This window comes from Oncorhynchus mykiss, chromosome 27, assembly GCF_057628025.1.
Source record: "Oncorhynchus mykiss isolate SJ-2025 chromosome 27, ASM5762802v1, whole genome shotgun sequence".
Classification (NCBI taxonomy): Eukaryota; Metazoa; Chordata; class Actinopteri; order Salmoniformes; family Salmonidae; genus Oncorhynchus; species Oncorhynchus mykiss.
In genome coordinates, this window is record NC_143048.1 from 3,142,625 (window position 1) to 3,156,958 (window position 14,334).

Consider the following 14,334-nt stretch of genomic DNA (forward strand, 5'->3'; position numbering starts at 1 on the left):
AAAGTCCAGACCTGAATCCAATCGAGAATCTGTGGAAAGAACTGAAAACTGCTGTTCACAAATGCTCTCCATCCAACCTCACTGAGCTCGAGCTGTTTTGCAAGGAGGAATGGGAAAAAATGTCAGTCTCTCGATGTGCAAAACTGATAGAGACATACCCCAAGCGACTTACAGCTGTAATCGCAGCAAAAGGTGGCGCTACAAAGTATTAACTTAAGGGGGCTGAATAATTTTGCACGCCCAATTTTTCCGTTTTTGATTTGTTAAAAAAGTTTGAAATATCCAATAAATGTCGTTCCACTTCATGATTGTGTCCCACTTGTTGTTGATTCTTCACAAAAAAATACAGTTTTATATCTTTATGTTTGAAGCCTGAAATGTGGCAAAAGGCCGCAAAGTTCAAGGGGGCCGAATACTTTCGCAAGGCACTGTACGTATCTACAGTGGTGAGAACAAGTATATGATACACTGCCGATTTTGCAGGTTTTCCTACTTACAAAGCATGTAGAAGAGGTCTGTAATTTTTTATCATAGGTACACTTAAACTGTGAGGGATGGAATCTGAAACAAAAATCCAGAAAATCACATTGTATAATTTTAAAGCAATTAATTTGCATTTTATTGCATGACATAAGTATTTGATACATCAGAAAAGCAGAACTTAATATTTGGTACAGAAACCTTTGTTTGCAATTACAGAGATCATACGTTTCCTGTAGTTCTTGACCAAGTTTGCACACACTGCAGCAGGGATTTAGGCCCACTCCTCCATACAGACCTTCTCCAGATCCTTCAGGTTTCGGGGCTGTCGCTGGGCAATACAGACTTTCTAGATTCAATGTTTGTAAAGATCGGGAGAGGTCTTGTTAACTTAAACGCAGCACTGACACACACACACACACACACACACACACACACACACACACACACACACACACACACACCACCAGGCGTATTTTCACAGTCCGCAGGTTCAGAACAAATTCAAGGAAACCTACAGTATTATACAGAACCATGAGTGCATGGAACTCCCTTCCTTCTTATATAGAACAAGTGAACAGCAAACCCGGTTTCAAAAAACATATAAAGCAACACCTCATGGCCCAAAATCTCTCCCCCATGTGGCCTACTTGCTGTGTGTATGTACTGATATGCATGTGGAACTGATAGATGCACACACACTACATGTTAATGTTTTTTGAATGTATGTAAACTGTAAATTCTTGTGTATGTAATGTATTTATTGTTATGTGTCAGGCCCCGGTAAGATTAGCTGTCGCCATTGGCGTCGGCTAAATGAGGAATAAATCAAATCAAATAGCATCCTATCCATCCTGCCTCTCTATGGGAAGGCAGGGTGGCGTAGCTGCACTCTAGAGCTGAACCTTGTTAATCCTATTAGGCAGCCCAGCATTGAACAGCAGCTATTTAAACTCCACGGCAGGCAGCTCACGTAGAAAGAAGTCTTACCCTGACCCTCACCCACAAACAGGAAAAGGAGCCAAAACCCCAAAACTTGGGGGAAAACACATAGTGAATCAGCACCACTAAGTAGTTCAGCCAACATGTGCGCAACACTATGTCACGCTATCATCTCTACGCTGTCTGTCATTCTGAATGACTGAAGCTTAATTTAGTCTGGTGTGGTAGCTAACGCTAACAGCACTAAACAATCATGCTGAGCTGGAAGCCAGGCAAACTCGTGTATACTCACATCCACTCCAGGACTTGAGCAGAGACTTGATGCTGATCTCAAAGAAGCCTGAGTCCTGTTGGTTGGCCATGCCTATGCAGGCTGCACACAGATAGAACGTCTCCCTGTGGATGCTACCTGTTGTTGTTGTTGTTGTTTACTCCTGCAGCTCTGGAGCAGCAGTTTGAGCTGCCGTTGCTGTCACTGTCACCACACTGTGATGCACAACACTGCGCTGGCGAGCACCAGAACAAACTGACACTGCGCAGCCCCTCCTCCTCCTCCTCCTGTTCCTGGCGCTCAGCCCTCTCTCTCTCTCCTCACTCACTCACTTATCCACTCTCTCTCTGCTCTCTCACTCCATCATGTTCTCTCCCTGTCCTTGCTCGCTCTCCCACTATCTCTCTCTCCCTGTCCTCACTCATCCTCTGTCTCCTGCTCCCTCCCTCGCTCGCTCTTCACCTCTCTCAATCCCTCTCTCTTTCTCTCCCCTCCTTCTTTCTTCCCCTCCCTCCCTACGTCCCTCTCTCTCTCTGTCCCACCCTTCCTCCTGCCCTCTCTCTTCCTATCTATCCCTCTATCTGTGTATCTAAAGCCGCGCGTCATGCAGGCGTGCAGGACGGCGATGTGCAAGCTCCCTCTAAATAACTGCATGGAGGCTGGGAGTGCAGGAAGCAATCCTCTTAGCGGAGCTCAGTTAATGATAACCAGTGTTTGTCTCTGCAGCGGCCTGATAATGATGATAGAGATAAGGGACTCGTCCCTCATAGAGCTGCTGAGCCCTGTCACTGAGCAACCTGAGACTCTCAGACTGGGAGAGGATGGGAGCTATAGTACAGGAGGTTACAGTACACTGACAACCCATCCCAACACACACACACTACATACGCCCACACACACACACGCTGCTGCTACTGTCTATTATCTATCATGTTGCCTAGTCACTTTCACCATACCTATATGTGCATAGCTACCTCAATTACCTCCCACCCCTGCACATCAACTCGGGACTGATTATATTTTTACCACAGTAGTGCCTTTACCAACATCAGTAACACAGAGGGCAAAACTATGTTGAAATGATTGAGTTTTTCCTACCTGGAATTTGGCTCAACACATATTTTTCAGGCAAAACATATATCTCATAATATTGGCATAATGCAAGCTTCATAAGGGAGAGAATTCACTTTATTGGTCAATTGCACACAAGGTCCAACCGAAATTTGACTATCGCTTTTAACCCAACATACAGGTTTTAGAGTGGGGGGCTGCCACACTGGGCGCCCGGTTTAGCTGTTGTTGTGGGGGGTTAATGGTAGATGTTAAGTCCCCCATTGAGGGTTTCTGGACCAGTTCCGACTGACATTTGTGTACAAAGCGCTCTGTGAACGCCGTAGGGTCCTGTGCCTTATAATGCCAAAAATAACCATCTGTCTGCTCTCTGTTTCCCTTCTCCCCCAGTTTTCTTAGTTTGACCGGGCGGCCAGCTACAGGAAGAGTCTTGGTGGTTCCAAACTTCTTCCATTTAAGAATGATGGAGGCCAATGTGTTCTTAGGGATCTTCAATGTTTCACAAATTTTTTTGGTACCCTTACCCAGATCTGTGCTGCGACACAATCCTGTGTCAGAGCTCTATGGACAATTTCTTCAACCTCATGGCTTGGTTTTGGCTCTGAGATGCACTGGGACCTTATATAGACAGGTGTGTGCCTTTCCAAATCATGTCCAATCAGTTGAATTTACCACAGGTGGATTCCAATCTAGTTGTAGAAACATCTGAAGGACGATCAATGGAAACAGGATGCACCTGAGCTCAATTTTGAGTCTCATATTAAAGGGTATGAATACTTATGGAAATAAGGTATTTCAGTTTTGTATTTTTATAAATTTGATAGTTCAACCCTAAGTAACAGTACAGAAGAAAAATGATTAGGCCTGCTGTACATCTTACTATAGAAAGTATTGTTGAAAAAAAAAATTTGGTTGGAACTGTTGCTGTTAAAATACAATAAATCATTTGTATTCTAAATTGGAATACACTGTTTGATCACATAACACAGATGTAGACCAGAAAACACACACACAGTCCTAATGAGAGGTGTGTGGCTGGTTGAAGTTTTCAACAAGCAGGTCTATTCTGGGATCAGTTTTTGACAGTACAACACTGAGGTCATGCTCAGCATTGAGACTGTTTCTGTATTTCATTCTGGATCCCTAGGCAGCAGATACTCTTCGTGTGTGTGTGTGTGTGTGTGTGTGTGTGTGTGTGTGTGTGTGTGTGTGTGTGTGTGTGTGTGTGTGTGTGTGTGTGTGTGTGTGTGTGTGTGTGTGTGTGTGTGTGTGTGTGTTATGTAGTATGTGTGTGTGTGGGTAGAGTCCAGTGAGTGTGCATAGAGCCAGTGCAGAAATATTAGAATAAATGGTGTCATAATTTGCTCATTCATCCCCCCTCCTCTCCCCTGTAACTATTCCCCAGGTCATTGCTGTAAATGAGAACGTGTTCTCTGTCAACTTACATGGTAAAATAAAGGTTAAATCAAATATCAAATAAAAAAATGTAATCAAATGTTATTTTATTAGTCACATGCGACGAATCAAACAGAACAGTGAATCAAACCTTACAGTGAAATGCTTACTTTACAAGCCCTTAACCAACAATGCAGTTCAAGAAAAATAGTTAAGAAAAGATTTACTAAGTAAACTAAAGTAAAAAATGTAATAAAAAGTAACACAAAGTAGCAATAACGAGGCTATGTACAGGGGGTACTGTTACCGAGTCAATGTGCGAGCGTACAGGTTAGTTGAGGTAATTTGTACATATAGGTAGGGTGAATATACATAGATAATAAACAGTGAGTAGCAGCAGTGTAAAAACAACTCAAATAATCCTGGTAGCCGTTTGATGAACTGTTCAGCAGTGTTATGGCTTGGGGGTAGAGGCTGTTTAGAAGCCTTCTGGTCATAGACTTGGTGCTCCGGTACCGCTTGCCTTGCCGTAACAGAGAGAACACTATGACTTGGGTGGCTGGAGTCTTTGACAATCTTTTTAGGGACTTTTTAGGTGCTAGATGGCAGAGAGCTCGACCCCAGTGATGTACTGGGCTGTACGCACTACCCTCTGTAGCACCTTGTGGTTGGATCCCAAGCAGTTGCCATACCAAGCGGTGATGCTTTTTGAGGATCTGATGGCGCGTGATTAATATTTTCAGCCTCCTGAGGCGTTGTCGTGCCCTCTTTACAACTTTGTTGGTGTGTTCAGACCATGATAGGTCCTTAGTGATGTAAACACCGAGGTACTTGACGCTCTCGACTCGCTCCACTACAGCCTGTCAATGTGAATGGGGGCTTGATCTGCCATCCGTTTCCACAATCAGCTCCTTTGTCTCGCTGATGTTGAGGGAGAGGTTGTTATCCTGACCACCTGTCTCATTGTCATCGGTGATCAGGCCTACCACCGTCGTGTTGTTTGCGAACTTAATGATGGTGTTGGAGTCGTGCGCGGTGACGCAGTCGTGGGTGAAAATGGAGTAGAGAAGGACTAAGCAAGCACCCCTGGGGGCCCCCGTGTTGAGGGTCATTGTGGCGGATGTGTTGCTACCTACCCTCACCACCTGGGGGCAGCCCGGTCAGGAAGTCCAGGATCCAGTTGCAGAGGGAGGTGTTTAATCCCAGTGTCCTTAGTTTAGTGATGAGCTTGGAGGGCACTATGGAGTTTTATGCTGAATCAGTGAACAGAATTCTCACATAGGTGTGGCTTTTATACAGATTGGAAAGGGAAATAGGGAAAGGGTTATACAACTGAAATGTGTCTTCCGCATTTAACCTAACCCCTCTGAATCAGAGAGGTGCGGGGGGGCTGCCTTAATCGACATCCATGTCTTCTTCGCCTGGGGAACAGTGGGTTAACTGCCTTGCTCAGGGGCAGAACGACAGATTTTTACCTTGTCAGCTCGGGGATTCGATCCAAGCAACCTTTCAGTTACTGGCCCAACGCTTTAACCAATAGGCTACCTGCCACCCCTTAGAGATTGCGTCATCTGTGGATTTGTTGGGGCGATATGGAGATCAGTGTGGGTTCAGGGTGTCTGGGATGATGGTGTTGATGTCAGTCATGACCAGCCTTTCAAAGCATTTCATGTCTACAGTTGTGAGTGCTACAGGAAGATGGTCATTTAGACGGGTTACCTTGGCGTTCTTGGGCACAGGGACTATGGTAGTCTGCTTGAAACATGTAGGTATTACAGACTGGAACAGGGAGAGGTTTAAAATGACAGTGCACATTACGCTGGACAGAAAAAACACAGCACAGAAAACCAAAGCCCATAGATGTAGCTTTGCTCTCTGGGTTAAATAAAGTAAACAAGCTCCAGTAGGCTAATCTTTTTGAGTGTGAACTGTATTACTGTACTGTATTGTATTATACTGTATTATGTGGACTAGAATTACGCACATCATTCAAACCATGAAACTGGGAGAGAACATTTGATGCTGGTGCAGGACATGCGGCGTATGAAGTTACAATTATAGGCTAGCGAATTTGATTTTAATTTGGAAATACAAAGAACTCTAAAAGTATTGGGACAGTGACACATTTGTTGTTGTTTTGTCTCTCTAGTCCAGCACTTTGGATTTGAAATGATACAATGACCATGAAGTTTAAGTGCAGACTGTCAGCTTTAATTTGAGGGTATTTTCATCCATATCAGGTGAACCGTTTTCGAAATCACAGCACTTTTTGTACATAGGCACAATATTTTAGGGGACCAAAAGTATTGGGACAAATGTCCTTATATGTGTACTAAAGTAGTCAAAAGTCCTAGCACACAATTATTAAATCAAGCTTCTGACTCTACAAACTTGTTGGATGCATTTACTGTTTGTTTTGGTTGTGTTTCAGATTATTGGTGCCCAATTTAAATTAAATGGTAAATAATGTATTGTTTCATTTTGGAGTCACTTTTATAATAAATAAGAATAGAATGTTTCTAAACACTTCTACATTAATGTGGATGCTACCATGATTATGGATAATCCTGAATGAATTGTGAATAATGATTAGTGAGAAAGTTACAGAGGCGAACATAAATATCATAACCACAAAAATGCTAACCTCCCCTGTAATTGTAATGGTGAGATACAGTTGAAGTCGGAAGTTTACATACACTTAGGTCATTAAAACTTTTTTTTCAACCACTCCACAAATGTCTTGTTAACAAACTATAGTTTTGGCAAGTCGGTTAGGACATCTACTTTGTGCATGACACAAGTAATATTTCCAAAAATTGTTGACAGACAGATTATTTTACTTATAATCCACAATTCCAGTGGGTCAGAAGTTTGCATAGACTATGTTGACTGTGCCTTTAATTAAACAGCTTGGAAAATGATATCATGGCTTTAGAAGCTTCTGATAGACTAAATGACATAATTTGAGTCAATTGGAAGTGTACCTGTGGATGTATTTCAAGGCCTACCTTAAAATTCAGTGCCTCTTTGCTTGACATCATGGGGAAATCAAAAGAAATCAGCCAAGACCTCAGATAAACAAAATGTAAACCTCCACAAGTCTGGCTCATCCTTGGGAGCAATTTCCAAACGCCTGAAGGTACCACGTTCATCTGTACAGACAATAGGACGCAAGCATAAACACCATGGGACCACGGAGCAATCATACCACTCAGGAAGGAGACGCGTTCTGTCTCCTAGAGATGAACGAACTTTGGTGCGAAAAGTGCAAATCAATCCCAGAACAACAGCAAAGAACCTTGTGAAGATGCTTGAGGAAATAGGTACAAAAGTATCTATATCCACATTAAAACAAGTCCTATATCGACATAACCTGAAAGGCTGCTCAGCAAGGAAGAAGCCACAGCTCCAAAAACGCCATAAAAAAGCCAGACTACTGTTTGCAACTGCACATGGGGACAAAGATCATACTTTTTGTAGAAATGTCCTCTGGTCTGAACTGCTTGGCCATAATGACCATCGTTATGTTTGGAGGAAAAAGGGGGAGGCTTGCAAGCCGAAGAACACCATCCCAACCGTGAAGCACGGGGGTGGCAGCATCATGTTTTGGGGGTGCTTTGCTGCAGGAGGGACTGGTGCACTTCACAAAATAGATGGCTTCATGAGGAAAGGAAAATTATGTAGATATATTGAAGCAAGACATCAGTTAAAGTTAAAGTTAAAGCTTGGTCGCAAATGGGTCTTCCAAGTGGACAATGACCCCAAGCATACTTTCAAAGTTGTGGCAAAAGGACTTATGGACAACAAAGTCAAGGTATTGGAGTGGCCATCACAAAGCCCTGACCTCAATCCCATAGAAAATGTGTGGGCAGAACAGAAAAAGCGTGTGCGAGCATGGAGGCCTACAAACCTGACTCAGTAACGTCAGCTCTGTCAGGAGGAATGGGCCAAAATTCACCCAACTTATTGTGGGAAGCTTGTGGAAGGCTACCCGAAACGTTTGACCCAAGGTTAAACAATTTAAAGGCAATGCTACAAAATACTAATGGAGTGTATGTAAACTTCTGACCCACTGGGAATGTGATGAAAGAAATAAAACCTGAAATAAAAAATTCTCTCTACTATTATTCTGACATTTCACATTTTTAAAATAAAGTGGTGATCCTAACTGACCTAAGGTAAGACTGGGATTTTTTACTAGGATTAAATGTCAGGAATTGTGAAAACTGAGTTTAAATGTAGTTGGCTAAGGTGTATGTAAACTTCCGTCTTCAACTGTATTAGCATGTCTTGATATTTGTGCATCTGTAACTTTCTCACTCATCATTATTCACGATTCATTCAGGACTTTCCATAATCATGGTAGCATCCACATTAATGTTGAAGTGTTTGGAAAAATATTCAATTCATATTTACAATAAAATTGACTCCAAAATAACACAATACATTATTTACCATTCATTTCAATTGGGCACAAAATAATCTGCACATTGATATAAAGAAACAATGTTCGAGTGGTAGGCTGTTTTGAATCTCTGCAACTGCAATTAACACAAAAATCATCTTTGCAAATAAAAAATAAGATGACCACCAAAAGCCAGATGGAAATTTTGGAATTAGACGCGCATTCTGTCCTTATATTACTGTAGCATAGGCTATGCTGCAGCAAATTTAGGCCTACCTGTCACAAGAAAAAAAGTGACCATGATTAGGTGATACATGCATTGTGAAGTGCGCTCCATACTAAGATGCGCTGTCTTAGTCTGTCCCCACCCTGAGCGTTGATGATTGATCATGCAGATAGCAGAAAGAAGGCCCTAGAGAAGTCAGATTTAGACACTGCACATAATTTAACAGTTCCATTTCACGTCTGTTTATATAAATTATGTATTATAATTTACTGGTTTCTCGCAGTAACTTATCCTGCGAAAGGGAGTGGGTTTGGGTGGGAACTCTCTATAAATCTCGATAAACTGGTTCTCGCTATTCAACCCTAAGCCACACTACAAGAAAGCTACAGACCAATGACAGAAAGCTACAGCGCCACAGCTACAGTGACAGCTACACTGCAAGAAAGCTACAGACACACTGCTACAAAGTTACAGCCCCGCTGCTAGAAAAGCAGAGAAATGTGAGTTCAGAGATGTCCCAGCTGTCAAGGCTTATCACAAGTTTTACTAGGAAACTGCATCTGTCTCGCCTGCAGCTGTGTACTGTACAACACCTTCCACACACACAAACACGATGTCACAACACTACGGGTGGTTGGCCTGATCACTTACGATGATGAGACACCCTCTAGTGAGGAGGTCAGTGGCGTGTATTTATGGATGGCAAGAGAAGCCAGGCCTCCCCCAAAAAATGACAAAGAAGAAAATACTAAAATATATAAAATAATGTATCTTTCGTCTCTCTCTGTTTCATAATTTTCCTTCAATTCACAAGAGGCTGAATGCATCTCAACGGAGAAATCATCAAAGCGAACAAAACACCGCACTTCTGTCTCTGTATGTGTAGCACATCTATCTGATGCTGTCTGGTCAGAAAGAGTATGACATTTTTGCCGCCCGTAGCATTGAATGCAAGGGAAACCAGTGAGAATTTGGCCTCCCTTGATAAAAAAAGTATAAATAATAGCCCCTCCGCACTGAGCTAAACTGAGTAAGCTCAACTGTGAATGGTCCTGGCACACCAAAAAACTGGTGATTTGAAATAGGCACCTGGTAACCCCTGCTGATTTTGTATGTTTGCCCATTGACAAAGAAATTATCAGTCTATAATTTTAATGGTAGGTTTATTTAAACAGTGAGAGGTTCGAGTTGCCAAACGTCAGCCTCGAAACCTTAATGACTTGGAGAAGATCTGTAAAGAGGAGTGGGACAAAATCCCTCCTGAGATGTGTGCAAAACTGGTGGTCAACTACAAGAAACATCTGACCTCTGTGATTGTCAACAAGGGTTTTGCCACCAAGTACTAAGTCATGTTTTGCAGAGGGGTCAAATACTTATTTCCCTCTTTAAAATGCAAATCAATTTATACAATTTTTGACATGCGTTTTTCTGTTTTTTGTTGTTGTTATTCTGTCTCTCACTGTTCAAATAAACCTACCATTAAAATTATAGACTGATCATTTCTTTATCAGTGGGCAAACGTACAAAATCAGCAGGGGATCAAATACTTTTTTCCCTCACTGTAAATAGCACACCCAACCACTTCATCCCCATGTTGTTATTTTTTGTTGTTGCTCTTTTGCACCCCAGTATCTCTACTTACACATCATCATCTGCACATCTATCACCCCAGTGTTATTGCTAAATTGTAATTATTTTCCCTCTATGGCCTATTTATTGCCTTTCCTCCCTACTATTCTACATTTGCACACACTATTACCAGAGTAAATTACCTAATGATTCTGTCTCTTCACAGCAAAATCTGCCGAGCTGAGATTGTTGTATGTTCCATATACTTTATAACATTCTATTGGTGGCATGAATTTTGTATAATCGATTTATTTAAAAAAACTTTTTTTTGTGCCATGGAATCAGTACATAGAAAATCTCTTCCTAGCTACTTTGCAGCCTGTATGGCGCAGCTGTCAAAGTGTTTATCCTCAAATGAAACACATTTTTCAATTTTTGCCAAATATGTGTAGCTTATTTTTTTTCCTTTAATATATGGCAGACAAACAAGTTCCCTAACTTCTCCCTCTTCTACTTGCCTCTTCCATTTTTGTGGTAATGCTGTTGGTTGTAACTTTAAATTGAACAAACATTCCCATATATTTTTGATAGCTGCATACAGTACAGTATGTGACATAACTACACCATTCCTATTCATAATATCATACATTTGACATGTTTTATCAATCAGTATATTTGAGTTTAGCCATAATATTTATTGTAATATTTGTTCAGTTTTTCTGGAGGATAAAATGTCAATTGTAACCAGCTTTGTATGGATTGTTTGGGAAAGGGCGACACTTTGAACAACGTTTAATCTGTAATTAACCGGGAATGAAAAGTTGTAATCTGTTTAAAGGCAAAATGGCAATTTTGGAACAAAGGATAAGCCTTTCTTAGTGATCTACTGGAGAACCAGTTTAAGTACAACTTAGTGAAAGGTTTAATGCTTTAATAATTTCAGCCCCCCAAACTCATATTCATTGTGTAAATAGGCACATTTAATTTTATCTGGCTTAGTGTTCCAAATAAAGTTAAATATTTTTTGCTCATATTATTTAAAAAGCGAGTCATCTGGAGTAGGCAATGCCATATGTATGTAAGTAAACTGTGATAGGACCAAAGAGTTAATCAATTAGATTTTTCCATAAACAGACAAGTGTTTACCTCTCCATTGCAGAATCTCGTTTGTTTTTGCTAACTTTCTATTGAAATGTGTTGTGGTAAATTCATGTATATCTTCAAAGATATGAATCCCAGGTATGTCTACTTCACCATTTACCACCCCATTTTGTTGGTAAACTACAAGGTATGGGGTCTTTTAACGATCCAATACATAATATGGGAAATTTACCATAATTGGGTTTTAGTCCAGAGGCTAGAAAAGTGATATATTTTCATTGAGACCATGCAGTGGTCCAGATTGGGGACTTAAGAAGAAACTTGAGTCATCAGCATACATTGACACTTTTGTTTTTAACCCCTGGAACCCTTTGATGTTCTTGTTGGATCTGATTTTAATAGCTAGCAAATCGATGGCCACAACAAATAGATACGGAGACAACAGACAGCCTTGTTTTACACCTCAAGGCTGCTCAATACATTCAAAGAAGTAACCATTATTTACTATTTTACACCAGGGGTTGCTGTACATAACCCATTGTATGAGAGATTCACCGAAATTAAAAAAGTCCAAGCATTTCTACACTAAATATACAAAAGTATATGAAAATATATATGTATATTTTAAATAAAAAATCAAGTCTGACACCAACAGGCTCCTGAACACCTTCTATCCCCAAGCCATAAGACTGCTAACAAAATGGCTACACAGACTATCTGATTTGACACTTGAATTTAATTTTTGCTCCGTCTCTATGCACACTCACTGACACTCCAACACACACGCACACACGCACGCACGCACGCACACACACACACACACACACACACGCACACACGCACACACACACACACGCACACACATGCACACACACTTAATTTGCTCACACACACAGATAACATGCGAAAGTGTTATTGTTTGTGATTTCATGATTTTCATCATGTGTTAATTTAGGGGTTTTCTACATATATCTATTTTTAAACACCACTCCTGAATAAGAAACAATGTAATTAACAATTTAGAAACTCATGATTGTAGACCAAGGTAAACCCAATTGATGCCTACAAGAGGGAGTTGACCTCCACATTTGCTCACCCACAAATACTCACATATTATCTTCATATACGCTGCTCTGATTATCTTATATCCTGATGCCAAGTCACCTTACCCCTATACATATCTACCTCCATCACTCCACTATCCCTGCACATTGTAAATATGGTATTGGAACTGACTCTGAATAACACTTACTTACTCTCTCGTGTTCTTCTTATTTCTTATTTAAATTTGTATTTCTTGTTTGTGTTTTACCTGTTGTTATTTTTAGTACTACATTAATAATGATTACTGCATTGTTGGGTTTACAGCTTGCAAGAAAGGCATTTCACTGTATTTGTGCATGTGACATTAAAACTTGAAATTACTAATATGACGTAGCCTACATGGCACACACGTTTCTCTATGAATCTTTTAGTAAACAGTCCTAAGATTCGAGGTAACCATGACAGATATAAGTGGAGAGTGAGGTATTTCATAGAGTGGTGATATGAGTAGCTGCAATTAGTCTGTTATTAGTTTTCTGGCATCAAGTCTACACAGGTCCCACACTAAAACCAGGTTCCAAGACTTATCCTCCGACAACTACATTGGCAGATAAAACCCTAGCCTTCAGCACCAAGATGTTTCCCAGCATGTTAAACATCCAAAAACAGCACCTACTTTCCAAGTTCAGAATAGTGGGCCTTTTCTTGGGATGCATCTTTTTAAACTTCCCTTGGAAGTCCTTGGCAGGAAACAGGTCCACATGTAGACTGGCCATGCGAATCATGACCATCTCATCCTGTCCCTTCGAGCAGTCCGTTTCAGCACTCTCCCAATCGTCCCACTCCTTTAGAGACATGCTGGTTGAATGGCAAGGAGCCCACTGCGCAGAGTTCAAGACCTCTGTCCTAGCAACATTGAGAGCCTGCGAGGGCAGTGTATTTCTGCTTTTTGTTTAATTTCTATTCCTTCCTTTTCCTCCTTCCCAGCCCACCATTTGTTATCTAGCGCTCCGTCTGGGGAGAATGACTGTGTGTTGCTGTAAAGAGATGTAGTGGAGCATCCAGCCAGCCTCCAGTCCTGCTAGTGTGTGTTAACCCCTGCACTTGTCAGAGCAGTTTAGCGAGTTACAGTAACATGCATGAATTGGGCAGGTGTCTGATTACTTCATGGTTGGCCCCTCCTCTTTTCAGCCAAGATAACAGAGAGAGACAGAGAGAGAGAGAGAGACAGAGAGAGAGAGAGAGAGAGAGGCAGAGCCAAAGCTTGGGAGTGAAAGGAGAGGTAACAGGGCCAAGCAAGCGGAGCTCTGCCAACTTCAACAGAACCTTTTATGTGCAGGAGGTGTTACCAAACAAACATTCTCCATACGTTTAACACAGTCCAGGCATGAGGCAGTCTGCACTTTCTCCCGAGACAACACACACAAACACTGGTCCTCAAATTGATCAGCCAAACTGAAAGTTAACATTTCTTATTGAATTATTTCAGGTACCTCCCCATTTCAAAAATGTTTTAACTAGCTGTGAGCAGCGTTCAGAACCAGAGAGAATGACAGAAGTGGTGTTTAATGCGTTCGCGCTGACTATTCCTCATGTTGATTTCTGGACCCGTATTCATAAAGCATCTCATTGTAGGAGTGCTGATATAGGATCAGGTTTTCCCTGTCCATGTGATGTTATTCATTATGATTTATGAGAAAAAACTGATCCTAGATCTGCATCCTGACTCTGATGAATAACGCCATGGTTGTCAGGACAATGCAATCCATTACAACCTGAAAGTCACCTCCCCCTCTCGCTGCTTCCTCCGTCACCCTGATCCTGTGCAAC

At 41.4% G+C, this 14,334-nt stretch overlaps 1 protein-coding gene across 2 annotated transcripts in view; it reads right to left on the minus strand.

The window, feature by feature from the left end:
- LOC110507323 (protein furry homolog) overlaps positions 1 to 13,639 on the minus strand; it is a 210,236-nt gene extending 196,597 nt beyond the window's left edge. The window contains exon 1 of one of the 2 annotated variants that reach the window (XM_090224185.1): positions 13,181 to 13,639. In XM_090224185.1, the coding sequence (XP_090080311.1) occupies positions 13,181 to 13,361 (181 nt within the window). In that variant the 5' untranslated portion in view covers positions 13,362 to 13,639. Of the gene's footprint in view, positions 1 to 1,714; positions 1,929 to 13,180 lie in introns of those variants that run through there. The other variant, XM_021587244.3, reaches the window with a different exon arrangement.
- Positions 13,640 to 14,334: the final 695 nt, after the last annotated feature.